Source organism: Aptenodytes forsteri, unplaced genomic scaffold (assembly GCF_000699145.1).
Source record: "Aptenodytes forsteri isolate BGI_AS27 unplaced genomic scaffold, ASM69914v1 Scaffold10, whole genome shotgun sequence".
NCBI classification, from domain to species: Eukaryota; Metazoa; Chordata; class Aves; order Sphenisciformes; family Spheniscidae; genus Aptenodytes; species Aptenodytes forsteri.
Window position 1 is genome coordinate 667,579 of NW_008794117.1, and position 21,579 is coordinate 689,157.

The following is a 21,579-nucleotide window of genomic DNA, read 5'->3' on the forward strand; positions in this document are numbered from 1 at the left end:
GCGTTACTCCTGCCTGGCCCAGAAGGGCCGTGTGGTTAGTTGGACCAGTGGCCCTGCTCCATTCATTGTACCAGAGCTGGTGGCATTGCAGCATTCAGTACTCTCCAGTTTTTGTTGCCTATGATTTGGGATAATACTGGGATAAAGCTTGATCTTCTTTATCACTTGAAAAACTGAATTATCCTTTTAAGTTGTATGTGTATGTCTGTGTTTCTTTGAGACAGTAAAGAATGGAGATCATTGCACACATACAATACAACCCTCTTCATTAAAGAGACAGTATTTCAAAATACTATTAGATAAGTATGAACAAAATATGATTACTCTTGAAATCCAGTTATTTCAAAAGAATAGTGTTAATGATGATGATTCTCCTTTTTATTGTCTTTCCATGAATACCTGAAATGCTGCTGATGCGTTTGCAAAGAGCGAGTTTTGATCCATTGGTAACATTCAGTTAACCATTGGAATAGGGTTTGTTGGAGACAGAATAGGAAGAGGTTAGTAATGAGTGAATTGTCTAATCAGGGAATAGAATATAAATCAAACTACCTGAGCGCTCAGTCACAGCACCTGAATAGTGCCATCACAAACATCAAGTTCTTGAGTGGATACTCACAGCCTTTACACAGTTTGGTAAAAGTGGTATTTTGGCAGTCTCCAATACCAAGCACATTTGTAAAACTGTAGACCATTGTTGGATCATTCATTAACAATCCACTGTTGGATCATTCATTAACAATTGAAGACAGTGCTAAAAATTGCTGTAGTACTCAGGGGACGGAATGAAGCAACAACTCAAATATAACTTCTGTTTCAAAGAGCATGCTGCCCAACATTTAGACAATATGCAAAGTGAATAGATGTGTAAGCAAGAGGTGAAGGTGTAGTACGAGGTCATGCACAGTGTACCACTTTCAAATACAATGTGCATAGGCACAGACAAATGAAAGTTTGTTTTCCCTAATCTGATGTACTAGCAATCTTGGGTTAAAAATATTCACTTTGCTGCTTGAGTAGGGAAATTTAACAATACCAACCGAGCTTGGCATGGCCAAAGCAGAATACGCAGCCATCTGCCCCATTGACCACAGACTGGATCACCTCAGCCACAGTCCCAGCACATACTTCAGCCTGTCACAGGTATTTAAAAAAAAATAAGAAAAAAATAAGAAAAAAAAGAAAGAAGATAAAACCATTAACAATAATAAGGAAAGTCAACAGAGTATTTTCATTGGAAAATGGTCATAATGCCATCAGTGCTCCAGATAGCATGTTCAAGTATCAAAAAGTCTAATCCTCCTTGTCTCATTCATGTGACCTGTGCTGTTGATGGGAATTACATTACTTGTGTAAGCACATGAAGCAGGACTTTTGCTCTGTGTCAAGTAAGTTTCATTTGCTGAAGCATCAACATCCTTTGTGGGGTTAAACAAAATACACATACTGTAAGGGGATGTGGTTGGTTTGTTAGAACTGCCCATTTAGGGGACTTTAAAAATACATTTTTGATTAAAAAACAATCAAATACTGAGGAATTTTTACAGGCTCTATTATTTGCCCAGTTACGGACTGAGTTCAATTACACTAGCAGGTGGGTAAGCAATGTAAGGGGAACAAACAGCCTCTTTGGTATTAGTTAGGGAACATATCTTAATTTTCCTCTACATTATTATGAGTCTTCTTAGCTTTTAGCAGCAGTAGGCTCCATCCTGAAGACTGTAGCAGTATTTTAAGAAGTACAACACACAGATTTACCCTGGGCATTCTTAGATTTAAGGTTCAAGGAGGCTGAATGGTCTATAGTGCTTCTGCAGCCACTGCCTATCAGTAGTGGGTGAAACTAAATCAGAATTTGCAGTTTAGGCTTCTATGTGAAGCACTTCACATTTGATAATAAATCATGTAAATTCACTTAGTTCATGGGTATTTCTAGACTCTCTCTCTAATAGTAAACAAAATGGGCCAAGAAAGGGACTGTTGGCAGGCCAGCCCTTGAACAGCATCCAGGCGTTAGTCTGGGAGGTGCTAGCTGCCTGGACCAGAACTAGGTCAGGGATTGACCTAATGATATGATCATACGACACTGCTTTAGCTGGCCCTGTGTCCTAGCTCTGTTCAGTTTATGAGTACAGAAGCAGCCTTACAGTACTGTTTTCTAATTATACTTTGCAATGTTACTTTACTCTTCTACTGCCCTCCTCATGACATTTGGGTAACATGGTTCATCAAACCAAAGAAGTCTAATAAAAATAAGAAATCTGAATATATACATACGAATAAAGATTTGTGGACTAAAATCCCCATCCTCCTCTTGTAAACTGTACAATAGAACACTGTATAAATAATCCTTGACTTCTTAATGAATAGAGGACTGCATTAGAAAACTGCAGTTCTGATCAGATCACTGTATACACCAGATAATAAGATTTTATAATATACAATAACTTGTTGATATTGAGGATTTGCCTACTAGGCACCATTTAGCACAGTTATTGCATATATAATTTTAGGAGCAATTATTTACAGTAAAGAATAAAGAAAGCACACAATTATCGAGATACAATTTAATAAACTGATTTCATTATTTATGACATTGGCGGACCAAATTCAGCCCTGGCCTAACTCCACTGAAAGTACTACTGTTGCAGCAGAAATTAATTTGGCTCTGGTGCACGCTATTCTTTACATAATTATTCTGATCATACATTGCCTACCTGTGATGCATCTTGGGGGAAAACTGCATCGAAAGCAAACATCTTGGGTGGAACCTGGTTGCCCCTTTTCTGGAAAGTATTCTGACCTCCACAGGCCAACGGGTCATACAGCGTGATTTGCTTCTTACGGGGGTCAACTTTTAAGAAAGAGCTGGACTCAGACGTGTCTCTGGCAAGCGTGGAAGAAATGCGCACCATGACTTTGACCTGTCAGCAAACACACAAAAAGATGACCGCGTTTGATTAGTCTGTTGGATGCTCTAGACTGGTATGTTGAATGAACTTTCCAATTACACTCAACCAAATCATACTTGCTTGCTGTAGCTAGCATCTGTCTCAGTGGAAGTCGGTGAAGACACGGGAATTACTATAGGCAGAATTTGGCCTGAAACACACAGTGAATAAAGCCAGAACTCATCTCCATCTACTTCAACAAGCAACTTGTGTATTTAGAATTATGAGGTACATCATGGTGTTTTAGTGTCGATGTTACTCAAGTACAATGATGAGGTATTACATCACCTTGTCTTACTCTCGGAATAAATTGAATATTAACCGTACCCCAGTGGCCTAATTAAGTAAGCTGAAAGGTAATCTAGACTGCTAAGCTATCAGAACTGCTGTAGTTTCTACAAAGCAGTCTGATCAATAAAGCAAGCACATAAAAGCCAGATCTGTAATTTACACCTTTCCGATTCTAATCCAAATGCAAAAAGATGAAGTGCTCAGTTCTAAGTGTCATTATCAAAGAGGTGTGAAAAGAGCCCTGTTTTAATGGTCAGATTTTGAAATTATCGGTAAGGGAGTAGAATGTAATAAGCGATAAAAGATTTGTTAAAACATGTTAGCTCACAACTCATTAAATGGCTACATAATAAGACGTTATACCTAAGACAAAAATACATCTTCATGGATTTAATGAGGTTATACTGCATCCTTAGCCCAGTTGGTAAGCAATTTAGATGTAAGTAAAACTGATGACAGTTGGTCTGGCTTTGGTTCTCCCCATAAATTCACCACCTGTAGACACCCGAGTTCCTGAACTTTAAAGGGCAAAACATCACCTCTCTGCCAGCTCTTGCCTCTAGCCACACCGGCACACACTTTGTCCTAGAGCAGACTGACTTTCACACCAACCAGACAGAACTTTTATCTAAATGCTCCTTGCCTGTATGTCACTTGTATCAAACCCACCCACAGTTGGCATGCAAGTGACCACAAAGGGTCACTTCAGCACAGGGAGGGGGCACATCTGCTGTTGGAATGGCAGCTGCACCCTGGGAGAAGGTTGTAGCCCTAAAAGTTAGACGAGGCTGCAGTTTCTGTTGGCCTCATTGAGACTGGTAGTCTTTGTATGTAGATCTCATTTCATGCTGGCCTAAACTCATCCCACATGGAAATAAATCAGCTGCTTTGAGAGGTAAAATCTGGGCAAATTAATTTTTGACACAAGTCCTTTGAAGACAACGCAATTAGACCAGAGATTAATTAGGATTATTCAGTATTTTCATGATGTCTTCTCTATATGTCTGTGAGTCAAAGTGGTAATTTGACTCCACATATTTTAACCTGGGAAAACAAGTTATCATGATGAAAGATTGTGAAATGGTCACAAGTCTGTGCACATGATTTCAGTTTTACACAATTAGTTGAGGGAAAGAGGAAAAATACTGCTTGGATGTGAATGGGTTCTCTTCTCAACTGCTCAGCTGAGCTGTTTATGAAACCTAACCTCTACCTGGAAAAAGCCACTTCCAATATTTCGCCAAAGCCATTCTTCTAAACCCGATCCTAAGCAGAGTTGATTTCTGCCAAGGACAAAGGCAGCCAACACCCTCGGTCAGTACACATGAACTAGGCAAGGTTTGAACATTTATTCCAGCCCTAGGATTCCTGGCAGCTCAGAAGGGAGGCACTAGTCAAGTTAGCCGGGAAGGGAGGGAGTACAACACTGAGTCCTAGTGGAGCAAGAAAACAAAGAGCAATATCAGCCTTGATCTGTTTTCCTGTTTTCAACTTCAGATGCCTTTGGTTTTTTCTACTGTGTCCCACATTTTTAAACAGATGCCAGTATCAAGAGCATTAGACTGATCTGGTGGAAACCAAAATAAATGCTATTCTTCAACTACTTTAAATAAAAAACTTGCTCTGCTTTAGACAACTATTTCCCTATAAGTTTATGTGTATTTTTGGTTGCTATGAATCCATGTCCTCCAGATCCTTGATCCTTGTGTGCAACGGAGAGTTAACTGAATACCCTGGGGCTAAGTTTCTTCTGGTTTTGGAGAATGGCTACTGCGTGAAATTTAACAACCCTTCATATACAGGCAGTCTAAGAGTCCTTTCTGGCCTCAAACTGTATGGGCATTCAGTTTTGACTTCAGCTACACCAGTTTTGTTACGTATAATATCACTGGCTTGGATCCTGATTTAAACCCGTTCACACAAAATCAGATTAATACCTGTCACTTCTTACTGAAGTAATACTGCAAATCCTCCTAACTTCCAACAGCCATAGTGACAGAAGCTGAGGCATCAGGTTTCTTTTTCCCTGGAGTAAAAGATCAATTTAACTAAAATCCTAAAAATTTATTAGCATCAGATAAACTGAATGGACCACTATAAAAAAAGAGCTCATCTCAGAAGTCCCAGGAGTTGCCTAACAGCATACATTTTCTGACCATTTGGCTCCTCAACTATGGCAAATATAGACATTTCTCAAGGAAAATACTGCTATTGCCATGAACCTTTGTATTTCCTGTGCATTGGGGATTTTGGTTTTGAGACTTAATGGTTCATGTGTGTTAGGGCAGAGGAATATTATATTGATTACATGTGGGTATCCTGATAGCTGGACCACTTCTTACTCTGAAGCTAGTTTGTTTGCAGCTGGCATGAAGATGTCTGTGCACCTTGGCACAGCTTATCATGGATAATTCCTCTCACCTCCATTTAGACCATCCCGCAGGAGCTGTCTCCACCCGAGCCAGCTGTCTGACCCCTTTGTAGACAACAGAGAGAAACAGGCACTTCTAGTATGTAATTCACGCGGTCTGTTTTATAGACCTGCCTTCCAGATAAGATGAGTTGCACTCCACAAGTGCTTCTTGCTTTCTCTATATCACTGCAAGCATCTTAAAAGATTACCCTAGATGTAGGTGCCTACATTGTAGGCTGTCTGAAGTTACTCTTTTTGCTGCAAGCATAATAAAAATGTTTTTCCTGGGCAGCACAGCACCTGGTCCAAATTCAGTAGCACACACAAATCTGTGTGACAGTCTTCAGCAAAAATCACATGCTAACAAAAATAAAGATGGGCTCATGAGTGTGATGGACACTGGACACAAAGCAGTAGCAATAGATTATTTGAACTCATCTGGTAATTTGTAGACCCTAGAGTATTCTCCCAGGCCAGTTTCACACCAGTGTAACTCTTGCAAATTACTCCTGATTTACATTCCATTAACTAAAAAGACAACTAGATCCTGGCTGTGCAAAATGCATGTCCACTGTATGCCATGGGAGCTGTGACTATAGGAAAACCCAACAAACAGGCAAGCTACAGGCAAACTTCAGCCCTGAGAAACACATATTGGGATTCAGAACTGCATACATAACTGTGGCACAATAACCTAGGCAGACCAAAACAGATTTTATAACATCTGAGCTAGATGTATCTTCTGAGGAGACAGGCAGGCTTGTGGTCTGGGAATCAAGGCTGAGATTGGGAAGCTAAGACCCCTCCTAACGGCTGGGCCTCAGATGCAGTACAATTGTGAACTAGAGTGATGCAATCTCTGTTTCACACTCCCTACCTGTACAATGGGCTGAGTCGCAGCTTACATCACTGCAAGGCATACAGATACACCCAGTCATTACCAGGCTCAAAGGACTGGCAGTTGCCATTAGGTAGGCACTCCATTATTAAACGTTATTATGCACGTAACCTAAACCCAAGGATTCGTGCAAAGCATTTCCCAACAGTGGTTATGACAAGAGTAAATCAACTAAGCTACAGCAGTAGAAGCGATGGGATACCATGGCCCCCTGCTCTGCCGTTTCACAGTCCTTCATGCAATTTATAGCTAGGGGTAGTGGAGGGAGGCTCAGAGTCTGTGCTGGCCCCTACAATCCATGCCACAGGGGAGGCAGCGCCAAGATGGGTGAACGTAACTCAGCCAGCTATGAGGATAGCACGGGAACTTAATGAACTTAAAAGGCTTCGGTTCAATTTAAGGAACAGACAGGTTGAAGATCACAGTGCTGCTCTGGGGAAGGCAGAAATGCAGTACGGTTAATTTGAAACTAACTGAACAGTGAAGTTTAAGAACTCTAATACTTTATGCTTGCAATTTATATTTAAATAAACTGTAAATTGAACTTCTTAAAAAGAAGAAAGCTGTTTTTCTGCTTCACTTCCTATGTGTCATTACTCCTTTAGTCCAATGCTACAGTTCCCCACTAATCTCTTGTAATTGAAGGGTTTAAGAGATACCACTTGCGATTAATGGGAACACTCAGTCTGCCAGAAATTCTTATTTGAATCCCAGTGATCAGGTCTTGGCAGCGCCCAGCCTTAGACGTCTGTTTCCACAGGGAAGCATGAAAGCAGTCTCTTGAGACATGCTCTGTTGGTAAAACAAACAACCTGGGCCTAATTTTGATCTAATTTTACACTCATGCCAACCTGGCTGAACTGAACAAGAACTACCCTAGCTTAAGAGTGGAGAAAGAGAATAAAAGGAAAGGTCACTTGCTCTGCATCATTACTGTGCCTTTTCTAGGCTATAACTTCACCTCTTAATTCTGCTCATGCTGGAAGCACTTTTAATGTATTTTCCCCTGTGAGGCCACACGATTGCATTTGACAGCTATTCAATCCAACAGGACCCCCATTTACTTTTCTGGATTGCAGTTCCTGCCTACAAAGATTTGTTCTGTTCTTGAATGAGTTTTACAGTCATTGAATTTCACAATATTATTCCTGATGTGCAATGCCACAAATGAAAGCACAATCAGAGCTGCACTGTTTAGGTTTCCTCAACAAGGTGTCTTTGTGTTTTTGTATATGTATTTATTTTATACATATATATGTGTGTATTTAAATTATATAAACTGTTTTTTAAAAAATTCATACACATTTTTCTGAATATATATAGAAATTTAATATAGATACATTTTTCAAAAATTCATCTCTAAATTGTAACTATTGGCACTGAAAAGTTCCTTCATCGGTACCATTCAGTAGCATCAAGGGAAGATACAGGGGCATTGCTGTAATATCAGTATGCTTCTGTACTGTAAAAATAAGCACAGACCTTTTAATCAGCTCTATTATTATTTCAGCTGCCTGAACCATGTTCCTTTGCCTTCTCCTTTTTTATCTAGTGAACCCCTATATACACATCAACTATTTCTTGAAGAGGGAATTTGCTAATTGCAGGATTTTCCCCAGCTAAACTCAATTTGTGACCTACATGGACCTTTTGTTATGTTCTTATTCTGTGGAGAAGGACAAAGGTTCAGCACGCTCTGCAAAGTAGAACTGGTGCCATAGGAAAAAAAAGAAAACAAGAGTCCAGCCCAGCCACTGATACTCCCGTGTCTCCTCTGCCCGCAGGGGTCTGTCTGGAGGACCGGCAGTGAAAAGAGCACAGAAGGTGGGAGAGGTAAGCTGTGTCAAATCTGTATCAAACACGAATAACTACAGAGGCTGGAATGAGGCAACACAAGCAATCGGAGATCGACACTGGGGATATTACCACTTCCTTCTACTCTTGCCTGTAAGATTTCGTTTGGGGTTCATTAATCTAATTACTGCAGGGACAGAGCTAGACAGCTGTTGCTTTGGGCACTATGCTTGCCTTTATGAGCTGCTTTTCTCATCAATCATTTGAGCAGCTTCTGCTGGACCTGTGCTGGGTAGCGGTGGGAGGCGGGAGCTGCAGTGCAGTCACAGGCGAGACGGGCCAGCCAGGGCTATTGAGCTGTATTAGCACTCCATCAATATAATGGCAATCACTGGCTGCAGGAACAGCCTTATTGGAGGTTAATGAAGAGTGGGGTTTGTAATTTCTCACTGTTACAGTTGTAAATAATGGTGGCAGGCATGCATTTTTGCTGTAGCCAGCCACAAAATACTACAGCACAAGAAAATCTATGACGTCCCGAACGCTTATGCACATACATGCTTTTGCATGATGGATGTAAAGCTAGAAGCCTTTCTATAGTGCCCAGAGGACGTGGAAACAGTCTGTTAAGCATTTTAAAGATCTTTCTTACAGCTCATGAGACAATTAACTGATCATGCTAAAATGAAATCTAGAAGGTCAAGATAAACAGACTGTGCCAGAATGAGACGAATACAGAATTGTATGAGTGGACATTGTTTTAATGGAAGTCTCCTGGTCACATCTGAAAACAAAACAAAACAAAAAACTCTGGTAAATTATGCCAGTGTAAGCTGGTCAGGAAGCATGTGTAAACAGGCCTCATTCTCCTCTCTTTCTGCTTTCACAAAGGTAACTCTTGTAGGCTTCAGTGCTTCACTTTAGCACAAATTAGAAAACGCTCAGGCCTGATCACTCATGTTCTTTGTGGAAATGGCTGTTACTGCTACTGCTGCTTTGGAAAAGCAGTGAGAACAACTGAAAAAGCAATACCATTAGGGCTCACAGGTCTCCTCTTTTTTACAACTAGGCCTCTGTTTCTTTCTTGTGTAATTGCTAAAACTTTACCAGCTCATCAACCCCATCCTGTACAGCAATTAAACTAATTTGCACTTGTAGCAATAACGGGAAGTAGCATAAGTGTACTGTACCTAAACACCAATCATATTATTCAAAGAACTTGCCCTTATCAGGATTGTACCCTTTTTCAATTGGATGATGTAACTTTATTAGCAAATTCAGTAAAATCTGGTGTGAAATATGCTCAGGTCACAGGGCATGGCTCAGTGACCTCTCATCTTGTTTGTGTCAGCAGTAGCTTTGAGTTTTGTCACTGTAATTTGGTATGGTCAAAAGACAGTGCTGAGCACCAACACTGTCTGAAACCAGCATGTACATCAGCCCAGTCCCTCAGCTGTCGCATTGCTACTTCAGCATTTACTAGATTAACATAGAGCACTACAACTTTCTTCTGTTCTTTAAAAAAATAAATAATAAAAAAGACATGAGGATCATCCAGTCATGGAAGCAATCTTTCCCTAAGTTTCCCCACATGCAACAAACAGACTGTGTGTTCCTGGTTTTTCTTTTGCTTCCTTCTGATCTTTCTGAGGGAAGTCTGCATTTCAGACCTGCATAGCTGGGGCAGTCTGCGTAATGCCTCAAGCAGGAGGAGGATTTTTCCCGGCTTCTGACACTCTCCAAATACCTGCACAGGCATCCACAGAAGCGTACCTGCATCTATGATGGGGCCAACAACAGCCTAACTCAGGTCACGTGTGGGAATGAAATTTCAATTTTTTTTTTTGGAGAATATCTTTAAACATCACTGTTCGTGGCATTTTCATAAGAACTGAACACACCAAACAGCCTTCAACAATCCCAGCATGAACAACATGGGATCAGCTGGCAAATCTTTTCTTCCCTGGCAGTGGATCTGCAGATATGTAAGCATGCACCTACTGCTATAGTCAGCAGATGCCTTACTTAAGCCTCTAACACACTACTGCAAAAATTTGCTCCGCTTTTCTCACTCCGATAAGAATTTATTTTTCTGCGTTGAGTAGCCACTACAGTTGGCTGCTATGAATTTCAAGATCTCCTCATTTCCTTGGCATCAGATCTCTTTACCTTTCAAAATCAAATACATATTTTGCTTCACTTCAGTGACTTTTTAGAGTGGAGGGTTTCCCCCCTTCCTTTTTTCTATTTAATACAACTTTTTCAAAAGGGTCTTTACACAGAAAGTATCTATCCAGTAAATTAAACAAGGCAAAAACTGTTCCCTGGCACAAAATGGCGAGCATCCTTCCCTCTAATTCTCATCGTCTGCTATAGTGTGGCAATATCCAATGGTCTGCCAAGATGGTCTTTTGCCCATGCTAATTTAAAATCCGTGCCTGGAATTGTTTGGGAGAGCGGTCTAGTGGCCCAAAACCATGCCAGGGACCTTGTTAACAATGCAGGAGTACAGATGATTGAGTGCTAGTGCCCAGGAACATTTCCTGCTCCTGTTTAATTTACTTTATAGTCTGTACTGGTTTTAGCTGGGGTAGTTAATTTTCTTCATAGTAGCTTCTATGGTTCTATGTTTTGGATTTGTGGTGAAAACAGTGTTGATGACACAGGGATGTTTTAGTCATTGCTGAGCAGTGCTTACACAGAGTCAAGGCCTTTTTAGCTGGGAGTTAATTTTCTTCATAGTAGCTTCTATGGTTCTATGTTTTGGATTTGTGGTGAAAACAGTGTTGATGACACAGGGATGTTTTAGTCATTGCGCAGTGCTTACACAGAGTCAAGGCCTTTTCTTCTTCTCACACCACCCCACCAGTGAGTAGGCTGGGGGTGCACAAGAAGTTGGGAGGGGACACAGCCGGGACAGCTGACCCAAACTGACCAAGGGATACCCCATACCATATGATATCGTGCTCAGCAATAAAAGCTGGGGGAAGAATGAGAAAGGGGGGGACGTTTGGAATGATGGCGTTTGTCTTCCCAAATAACAGTTACATGTGATGGAGCCCTACTTTCCTGGAGATGGCTGAAGACCTGCCTGCCGAAGGGAAGTAGTGAATGAACTCCTTATTTTGCTTTGCTTGTACGCATGGCTTTCACTTTCCCTATTAAACTGTCTTTATCTCAACCCACAAGTTTTCACTTTTACCCTTCCAATTCTCTCCCACATCCCACTGGGGGGTGGGGGGTGAGCCAGCAGCTGTGTGGGGCTGAGATGCCTACCAGGGTTAAACCACTACATGGTCTCAGCCACAGAACATTGCACAGCTTGGCCATGTTTTCCATTTTTTTAAGTTAAATACAAGAAACTCAGGTGGTGCGGTAGTGGCCTTCCAAGCATGTGATGTGCCATATGTTGCTCTGTTTATATTCCAGCCTGGCTTGGTATCTACAGATCCTACAGACAGATCCACAAAACCCAGCAAACACATTTGCGGCACCACCGAGGCAAGCCTCCCTAAAGGAACTTCTCTGCTCTTGTGATTGATGACAAGGCTGCCGTCGTTCTTGCTGCCTACACAGGGTTGCCATCAGCCCCCGGGGGGGAGGGAGCCGGCAGTGGCAAGTCACTTGGCTCTTTCTCATAGGCCGTGCTCATATCCTGCTGCAGTGCAGAAAGACTGAAGAGAACTTTGCTTCACTCCTTCAAAGTTTCCTCTTAGAAATCTGCCCTTCCAGCAAAACATGACTGTACTGCCTCAGCTTCCATAAGGACTGATGTTGATAGAAAGCAGTAGCAATATCAACAGTAGCAATATCTCCAGCTCGCTCATTGATAATTATGTCTGCTATATTACTTTTAAGAGCCCCAGTTTCCCTTTTTGTGAAGCTGGGAAAAGACGCACAGGAGGCGGCTTGGTAAGTTTAAGCAGGCAGGTCATCTCATCCCTTATTAGAGAAAGGGTGGCAACGAGGGCTTCACATTATACATTCTCAGGGGAACAGGAACTCCCAAACGAACATGGCTCCCTGTTTTTTTGTCTAAGGAAACAATAATTTCTATGGAAAGAATGCAGATAAAAAACAGTTTCCTTTACACATGTCTTTGAGATGTCTTTTCAGTGCTAGAGAAACAAAGGACATACAGGTATTGCACAGAAGATGTATAATCACAATTGTAAGCTTTTCCATTATTTATAAAGATGATCTCCATGACTGCATACAAAAGAAGGTTCCCCAGTCTGCACATAACAGTGTATGGCACAGCACCATAAATAATGAGTACCGATGCAATCAGATAAGAAGGATTTACATTATTTAAGCCAAGCTGGAAGAAGTGACAAATTGCAGTTTAATGCAGATAAGTGTGGAAAAAGATGTGTAAAGCTTTGGAGTGGCAGTTAGTAATGACAGCCAGTAAATAAAAGGGACGGTTCATGGTACCGACTAGGAAAAAGATTTGAGAATTCATGGGGAGGAAAAGAATTCCAAGGAAAGCAAGGGATCACATTGCCAAAGAGAGTCTATATAAATGAAAGGAGGTAAAATTATCATATTAGGCAATATAGGTGAGATATCTAACACGTGCTTGTGTTTTCAGAGGAGAAATCCAGTCTCCAGAGGGGAGTATAACCAGCCTCTGGTGCCATATGTTGCATGAAACAATCAGCAGAGACTTCAAGGATTAGAGCTAGATGCTTTAGTGAGAAATTTAATATATTGTAATGTCACTGAATTCAGCAATAATTCCTTATTTACCTGCAAGTATGAGAGATGAGAATTTGACCTTAGGAACAACCACCAACAAAAGGAAACTTGAAAAAGGAGAAAATGATAAAACCTGGATCCAAGCAATGATATGATTTATATTTTTAGTGAACCTTTCACCTGAAGATCCTACAGGGCTTTGCAAAGGCTTTTGACAGAATTAAGACACAGATTTACAATTATGCTCATTTTTCAACTGCAGAAATAAGGCATAAGAATAAATGAATCTTCTAAGATCCCAGGAAAGGCTTGCTTTACCTAAACAGACTACCTGAACGCTACTTCTTCCCTTTCTTATCTCGTAACTGGAGGCTGTAATGCTTACAAGGACATAAACCTGATATTAAATTTACTTTTTCTTTCATATTGTATCCTATTTAATACTACCTGCATGCTTCTATCTTTGGCAGTGGTACAGGGAGGCACAATAACTACAGAGCCCAAGCAGCCAGTCACTTAGAATTAATGAGATCCATTTGTAATGCTATATATTATCTCTAACTAAAAATGCATTTGTTGAGCTTTAACAGAAATCCGCGGAACAGATTTTTATGGTGGGCTTGATTCTGCATGCCTCTGAAACAAACAAGATTATTTATTGTGCCTGGGACAAGAGAACAGAAGACAAGACCATACAAGATGCATCTAAAGGTTCACATAACTCTATAGTATCTCATCTCCAACAGTGACCCAACAGTCTGCCCTGTGAGCATCCCACTGCGGTGGGCTGCACCGACGTCCCACTGGTCCCCTCCAAGCTGTGCTTTGCCAATACCCACACGGCTCACGTGCCACTTGCATCCTACCAAGACACAAACTGGGGAGAACTTATACTATCAGGAGAGCGCCACAGGCTCCGATGAGCCAACTTGTAGTCTGAATGAAATCTACAGCCTGTTGGGGACATTATTGGGCTTGGGCTGTTCATAGTGCCATTTGTGGGATGTTGTCACTCCTTTTGGGGGGGGGAAAGGAGTGTCCCAGAAAGGTCTCCCCTGGGTACAGACAGTACATGAGGCTGCCTCTCCCAGAACCTCCAGAACCTGTTGCTGAGGCTCTGGTTGCTTGTCCTTCCTCAGATTTTTATTTTTTTTTTTTTTAATGCCCTCCCCAGTCCTAACATTTAATTGCTTTCTGACCAGTAGTGAACATTGTGTTGGGATTTTCAGTAGCCTCTAGAAGGCACTACAACCTGACTCTGATCCCTGAAGGAAAGTCAGTCCAAGGAAGTCATACGTCTGAGCAAATTTGTTTCTAAAAGATGGGGATCAGCAAACACAGCCTCTGGTGGTACACAAGGATGCTCTTACTTACTTGGAAAAATCCAAAGACATACTAGCTAAGTCTATGCTGCTGGTGCAAATGATCTCTGTGTTATAGTCTGCAATATTGGTTCCCGGGCATGCATCTGACTCCAGGTACAGTGCAGCTCATCTCTACCGCATCCTGTGTTCCCATCGGAAGAAATCCAGGTATGCAGGCAAGGAGGATGGTATGGGATGCTTAGCACTGATCCTGGTTGGTCCGATCACAGAACCAAGGTATCAGGACTGTAATGCTTTCCTGTGTTTTTTGTACTGAACATAACTAGCTAAATAAGAGAAGCAAGATGATACCAAATCAGAGAGGCAAACAAAAAAGACAGAAAGAAAACTGAACAGGAGCCCCCAGGTGAGAACTAAATGGAAACAGTATTTTGACAAATGAAACTTGCCTCGCGTCACAGGGAGCCACTAACTTCTTTTATCCTTGGCTGTAGTATACAGCATAACATTGCTACTGACCCTCTTCTTTGACGAATGCAACTCTATAGCAATGAGAAACAGCCAACAAAGTGCCTGTCTGCCTAGTGAGCCCTACCACTAATGATTTAATCCACTGCTTGCTGCCTTGTTAAATGCTGTAATAAATAACGGCAGCATTTGTGAATAGACCAGGTAACTAACCACTTGCCCTAGAACGAGTATCCAGTGCTTATTAGTAGTCTTTGTACATGCTCTCAGCTGTAATTCTGCAATCTTAATTCAGGCAAAATTCCCATCGTCTTCAACCTCAGCTGCCATTTCCTGACTTTTGAGCGTTTAACCATGCAACCTTAACATACCTTTAACGTTGCTGTTCATCAACGGAATAATTCATTATGTTGTGTGGAGCTTAGGGACTGTGTAATTCTTTCTAGCAAGTAGCAGCCTTTAATGAATGGCACCTGATCAATAATGCAGAATTCAACATTTCAGAATAAATAAAAAGCCTTTTTTGTGAGGGGTGTCTGTAGGAAATGTCAAAACCATTTATCAAGAATCCAGGCTGATAGCCTGCAGCTGCTGTCCACAAGAACTATAAAAATGAACTTTTTTGAGTCCTGCAAATATGTTTTTTTGTCTTGAGTGTAATTAGCTTTTTCCATGACCAAAACACAAAATAAGGACTTGTTGAGTATGAATGCAATGGTCATTACCAGAGCCTTTTTAAAGCAAAATTTTGCCATAATAGTACTTTGTCCCTAAGCTGCTAGTTATACAGGATTATTTTATCTTGTTTTCCAGGTGCACCTTTAAAACAATCTTCATTGTAACTCTAGACAGGCTGAGCTGCTCAATACAAATGCAAAAAGGCATTTATATTTGGGTTTCAAAAACTCAGATTAACAAGGCAATTGGACAAACGTTACAAACCAAGACAATGGTAAGCACTTTACCTCTTCTTGATATCTAGGTGAAGCATCTATCAAAGGAGCAAGCAGTTTTGACTGATATGGAAAGCTTTTATTTTTCTTAGTAAATGATCTAACAGAGAAGGACAGGGCAACTCCAGCTCCTTTGCTGATAATTTGCATCCAGCAGTAAGTGGAGTAGCAAGTTGAGGGCTATAATCAGTATTGACAAATATGAGCAAGATGATGAAAACAGAGGTTTAATGACATTCGCTTTAGTCCCACATGGCTTAAAAAACTTGACTTTAAGTGGCAAAGTGATCCCTCCTTGTGAAATCCTAAGTCTAGTGTGATCAGTTTCCTAGGCATGCTATTTAAATAACTAAGAATAATCTCCTTCTGGACTCTACATATACAAGCAAGGCTCTTTCCATTGTACCTATCACCAGGATAGGGACTGCATCAGCCATGTAAGCTTACTTTCTAAAGATCAAACTCTTGATCACTTAGGAGCTGCTCAAGAAGACTTCACCTTTAGCTAGCCTGAACTACACTGACAATTTGATTTCTCTCTTTTCTGATGCAGAGTGATCTGATGGTGGATAAGAACAAGTGGATGATCTTGGTGAGGTTGGGCAGGCAACAATTCTACGGCTCCATTCCCTCTCTCTCTCTCAGAGGTGGGTGACAGAGTCGGCTACTTCATCTCCTCGAAAATCTCATGATTTCCAGTTTGGTCGCAATGATGTCACCATGAGTCAACAATGAGATCCAGCGTTCCCAAAACTGAGATCACTCAGCAAAGGCCTTGGTGCCTTCAGTGGGTAACAATTCCTGCACAGACACTGCATCTCTGTTGACACTACTGGAGATACTCTAGCCAATGAATTGCTTTTGAAACCCATCTCTTTAAACAGTCCTTTTCCACCTACTACAAGAATTTCTACGATAACACTGCTATTTGTCATGGGTGGCACTGCATGCCAGACAATGGCTATGAAAGTAGCAGTTAGTGCACAGGTTTCACAAACGATTGAAGCAACTAGCCTTCTCTTGAACAATAAAGGGATCCTTCATTTTAAGATAATTCATCCTCCATGCTTGTCACTACTGTAGCTTAGTCTCAGGGAAGAAATGATCTTTGATGCCTTGTAACATTTGTCACTCATCACAAAATAGAGAGATTAATGAAGAAAAAAAAGGGGGGGGGAGTTGAGAACAAATAAGCAAGGTAAAATATATCAGAATATATCAGAAAGATAAAAGGGAGAAGATACCACAACAAATAACACAGAGTGATTTTTTAATGTGCAGCATAGAATGAAGCTTGAAATACTCAGATTTCAAATCTAAACATGATCCTAAATCAGCACTGTGTGGTAGGGAAGGAGGCAGCTCTACTGCCTGCCTGTCTGGTGAAGGATGGTTTTATACCACAAAACCTGAAAAAGGTATGTCTTGAAGTAACTGGGCCTGCCTGAGTACAGATTGATCACATGCATCCGTATGAAACGTGAGAAGCACAGAAAGCGAGTGTGGCCGGGGCTGGGCCAGGATCCAAATGAGAGTCATGCCAACCACAACAATATTCAGATTTTCACTGATGGAGCCAAAGCTCTAACTTGGATCAACTTGGTGTTTCCTCACTTCTTTCAGTAAATAAAATCCTTCCAAATAGTTCCTGGAATTGACAGTACCACATTTAGACAGAACGGACCACAAATCTGTCCGGCTGGGAAGCCTCAGGTACAGTCACAGGCATTATGACAACTATTACAGTGAAAAATTAACAATGTGGGTTTTTAATGGCATTTCTAAAGCTGCCTTTATCACTTGTTGTCCAGTACTATAGCTGTACATTAGCCTTTCATTTTTTAAGGACTGTCCTCACAGCAACGCTCATCTGTGAGTGCTGCAAACCATGCAGCTCTGTGCTTACTTCTTTAACAGCCACCTATCTTTCATTCTTACACAGTATTTTTGCTATACAAAGAAAAAATTGGGATATAGATCTTAACTTGGACAGTGTGTATCTCAACTTTGGGTATATTTACATCTGGCTTTTGATTCAGATTATTCAATAACATAAAGCCTAATAAATTGTAGTATGTCATGGTTCACGCACAGCTTTGTCTATACCACTGCTCTTAATGTATTTCTGTTAAATGCTGCACATCTTACCTGATTGCATGTGAATGCGCATTAGCTAATATTCAGTACAAGTTTTGGTAAGGTGAATATTGCATATGAACTCCCCAAAGTAAAGGAAATGCATTCTGTCGTTAATTTCTACCAATTTGTGTAGATGTTGCAAGAAATGTGGTCTCTGTCAAGATGCTTCAGGACATATCCCATTCACTGTGTAGTAACAAGACAGAACAGGTTACGTTTTCAATGGAGTGACTATCTCTGGATGTCCTTGGATAGTGTGGGATTCAGTAAACCTCTTTATATTATTTTAATTAAGCTGTTACAGTCCATCATGTCAAAACATAAAAATACAGATTATATAAAACTGCATTAGGGGACCTTACAAAGCCCTGATTAATGGCCTGATAGGTTGTAAAATGAATCCAAACTGTAAATTTATACCGAGGGCTTTTCTAAAATGTGAATTATTGACTTGACAGATCATAATAATTCTCTCTACAAACTATTCTGGTCTATGGTTCAAATCTTTTCTGTATAGCTCACTGACATGCACAGTAAGTCTAATTTACTATGTCTCTTACTGCACGAACATCCACAGACTGCAACATCCTCTGAAATGTATTCTGAAATATTGCAAATGACCAGATGGACAAAGGCATGAGGAAGAAAATATCATTAATCTGTAATGACTTCCAGATAAGGGTAACTCAGAATTCCTCCTACTAGCTCACCTGGCAGAAAAGTTTCTACCATTAATGAGGTACACCGATGCCTGAATATGTTACATAGAATCTGCTTTATGCATCAGCTACTCTGGCTCTCCAGTGACTTCCATTAGAAAAAGGTGGTTTATTTGCTGTTTCAGGATGCCATTATTTTCTATAGCCCTAACACAGGAGAGAGATTTCTAATACCTAGCAGATTACATCTAGACTGCTATATTAACATGACCCTCAAAAAAACACTTGAACCCAAAACTTCTTATCTGGATATATTTTAATCACCTTTAATTACCTCTGAAGACTGGAGCAAACCACAGCTCATCAGATAGGAAATCTTAGACACTGCAGGCAAAGGATTCCGGATCCTATGGAGCTCAGCCCCTATAGACCATACAGATGCAACTGGATCAAGCCACTCAGTTCTGGCAACTGACGCTCACTGTTGCAAATATCTACAAAAGCCATAAAATGTAGTCCCCTCTCCTCCAAAGGCAAGGGATGAACTCACAGCCTGTCTTGCTGAACCTCTCCAACACAACATTCATTTCCCTGAAGTTAAAATTCCAAACTCAGACCAGCCAGCATATTTTGCAAAACACCTTCTTTTTCCCTTGGTAAGAGAAGGACTCTCACTTACACATATCTAAATTGAAAATTTGTATCTTGTTGCAACATATACAGTTGAAGCTCTTTTGATTACAAGAAATCACAAATACATTTTAACTTGACAACTTTCAATTACATCTTTAAAGATCCAATGCTCAGAATTTCTATTTTCTCAGGACAGAAACTTTGATATTTCAAAATATGATTTTGTTTTGAATAGAAATAAAAATCTGCAAGACTGATATTTTCTGAGAAAGGCTGAAATTATTTTGGATTAATTTTAAAAGTCTGTGTTCGTAAAACAAAGTGGTTTACTCTCACTGACTTTAAAAATACTTTGAAGATGTTTATATGTAGTTTATATGATGCATTATATAAACAAAAAGTAATTTTGAAATGCAAATACTCCATACCTGTGGAGTACTGTCAACCCAAATTTGTTTTTTTGGGAAAAAAAACACAAACAAAAAAACCAAAACAAACAAAAAAACAACCAAACAAAAACTGATTGAAAAATTTTCAGCTATTTTTAGCTCAATCGTTAGTTCAACTTTCAGTCAATTCCACCATTTTTTAAATAATCCAATTAGATGAATATTGGGAACTAGCATGACCTGACAGGGAGCGGCTATCCTGAAATACAGCTAATAGTACAAAAAATGACATTAAATTGTTGCTTTAGTAGAATTAGACCTACTAACTGGGCACATATTAAACACTTCAGTACTGAAAAAGTTAAGAAAATCCTAATAGAAAAAACAAATATTTTTTTAAAACCTTTACATTAGATTCCATAAAATTGAGGAAAATACGACTGAGCAAATTGATATCTAAAAAGAGTCCTAATCACACAATTATATTATCTTTTTGAAGTAATGTATTTCGTAGAGCTAATCTACACTTCATTACTCTCTAGAGATGCACACTCAGACCAAAGTCTACATACATTCACCACATTTCTCCATCAATAAAAACAATTCATTATCTTAATATGAAACAAGTTAAAAAAAAAAGATACACCCAAAATCCAGACTAAAAGCCAATTTCGTGCAGAAAACTTTGACATTTCTGTAGGCATACATGGCATACTATCCTGAATCTACATTTTTTCAGAGTCTGCAAAGGAAAAGCAGGAATGCTTTTCGCGTATAAACCTAGAAAAGTATGGAGAAATCTGTATCATAAACCCTTTGCAAGTAGTTCCTGCATAAGAATAAAAATGTAGAGGAGGAGTATATAGAACTGCTCTAAAGAAAAATGGTGGGTAGATATTTAAAATGTTTTAAAAATATTTGTCAATCTTTGTGCACAGGCAAGCCAAAATATACAAGCTGAAATCCTGGCCCACTGACTTTATCCACAAACTATCTTTCAGACAGATTAGGTAATCACAGGACCTCGACTTGTTTAAGTCAATTCAACTTTTAAAGATTAACAGGATCTTTTCAGGCTAGAAGGAAAAGGTTTCACTAGAAGGAATGAACAAAAGTAAGAAAGGGAGATCATGCTCAGAGTAACCCCCAAAAGTGGGTCCCTCATAACAGAAAAAAATATTAAGAACGATAGTTAAACTCTTTGGAAAGAGGAGCGTATCTGGGGCTGGGGATTGGGGGCTGGACTTAGCCTTCGAGTCTCCTCTGCCTTATCCACCACCTTTTTCCTCAGAAGAGAAAGAGAAGAGCTGGCTGGAGACCACCATTGCCTCAAGGGCTGAGTATCTCCCCCAGGGCTTGAACACAGCCGATTATTTAACCCTGCTGATGCCCTTGGTGAAGAGAAGGCCAAACACTTGAAACGTGGCCAAACACTTGAAACACTTTCTGCATCAGTATGCCAGTAATATAATTCCCCCAAATGGGACATCATCCCTATGTTGAGGTTCAGCTACCCTCCATACATAGGGAACTTTGCTGTTGAAATACTGGGGACTATAGTAAGGGAAAGGTTTCTAAATGACAGGAAGATGAAGCTGGCTTTTCTAGTTCTAACATGCCATGATAAATGCTTAAATAAAAAATTCACTTTGAATTCTCAAGCAGGGAAAGTAACTCTAGGAATGATAATACCAAGCATTTCCCTTCAATATGCAGTACTCACTATTACATAAGGCTATTAAGGTAAACACTGTAACTGGATTTTTATTTTTTTTTTTTTTTTAGTGTCTGGATGATGGTGTTGACCTTAACGGATTTGTTCCGCAGTTATGGTCCCAAGGGTATGCTACGAATAATCAAACCTCACCACACCATGTCACCTAATCGTCCACAGGTGTTAGGAAAGAATCCTGTCTCTCCTTTTTTTCCCCAGCCAATGCTGCTGCACAGTTTGCAACTTAAGGA

General features: G+C 40.2%; 1 protein-coding gene across 1 annotated transcript in view; it reads right to left on the reverse strand.

The window, feature by feature from the left end:
- Positions 1 to 21,579, reverse strand: part of KIF26B (kinesin family member 26B) — a 215,068-nt gene that overhangs the window by 64,034 nt on the left and 129,455 nt on the right. The window contains exons 5-6 of the mRNA XM_009276296.2: positions 2,718 to 2,924; positions 1,041 to 1,134 (exon numbers count right to left, since the gene is read on the reverse strand). Of these exons, the coding sequence (XP_009274571.1) occupies positions 1,041 to 1,134; positions 2,718 to 2,924 (301 nt within the window). The remainder of the gene's footprint in view (positions 1 to 1,040; positions 1,135 to 2,717; positions 2,925 to 21,579) is intronic.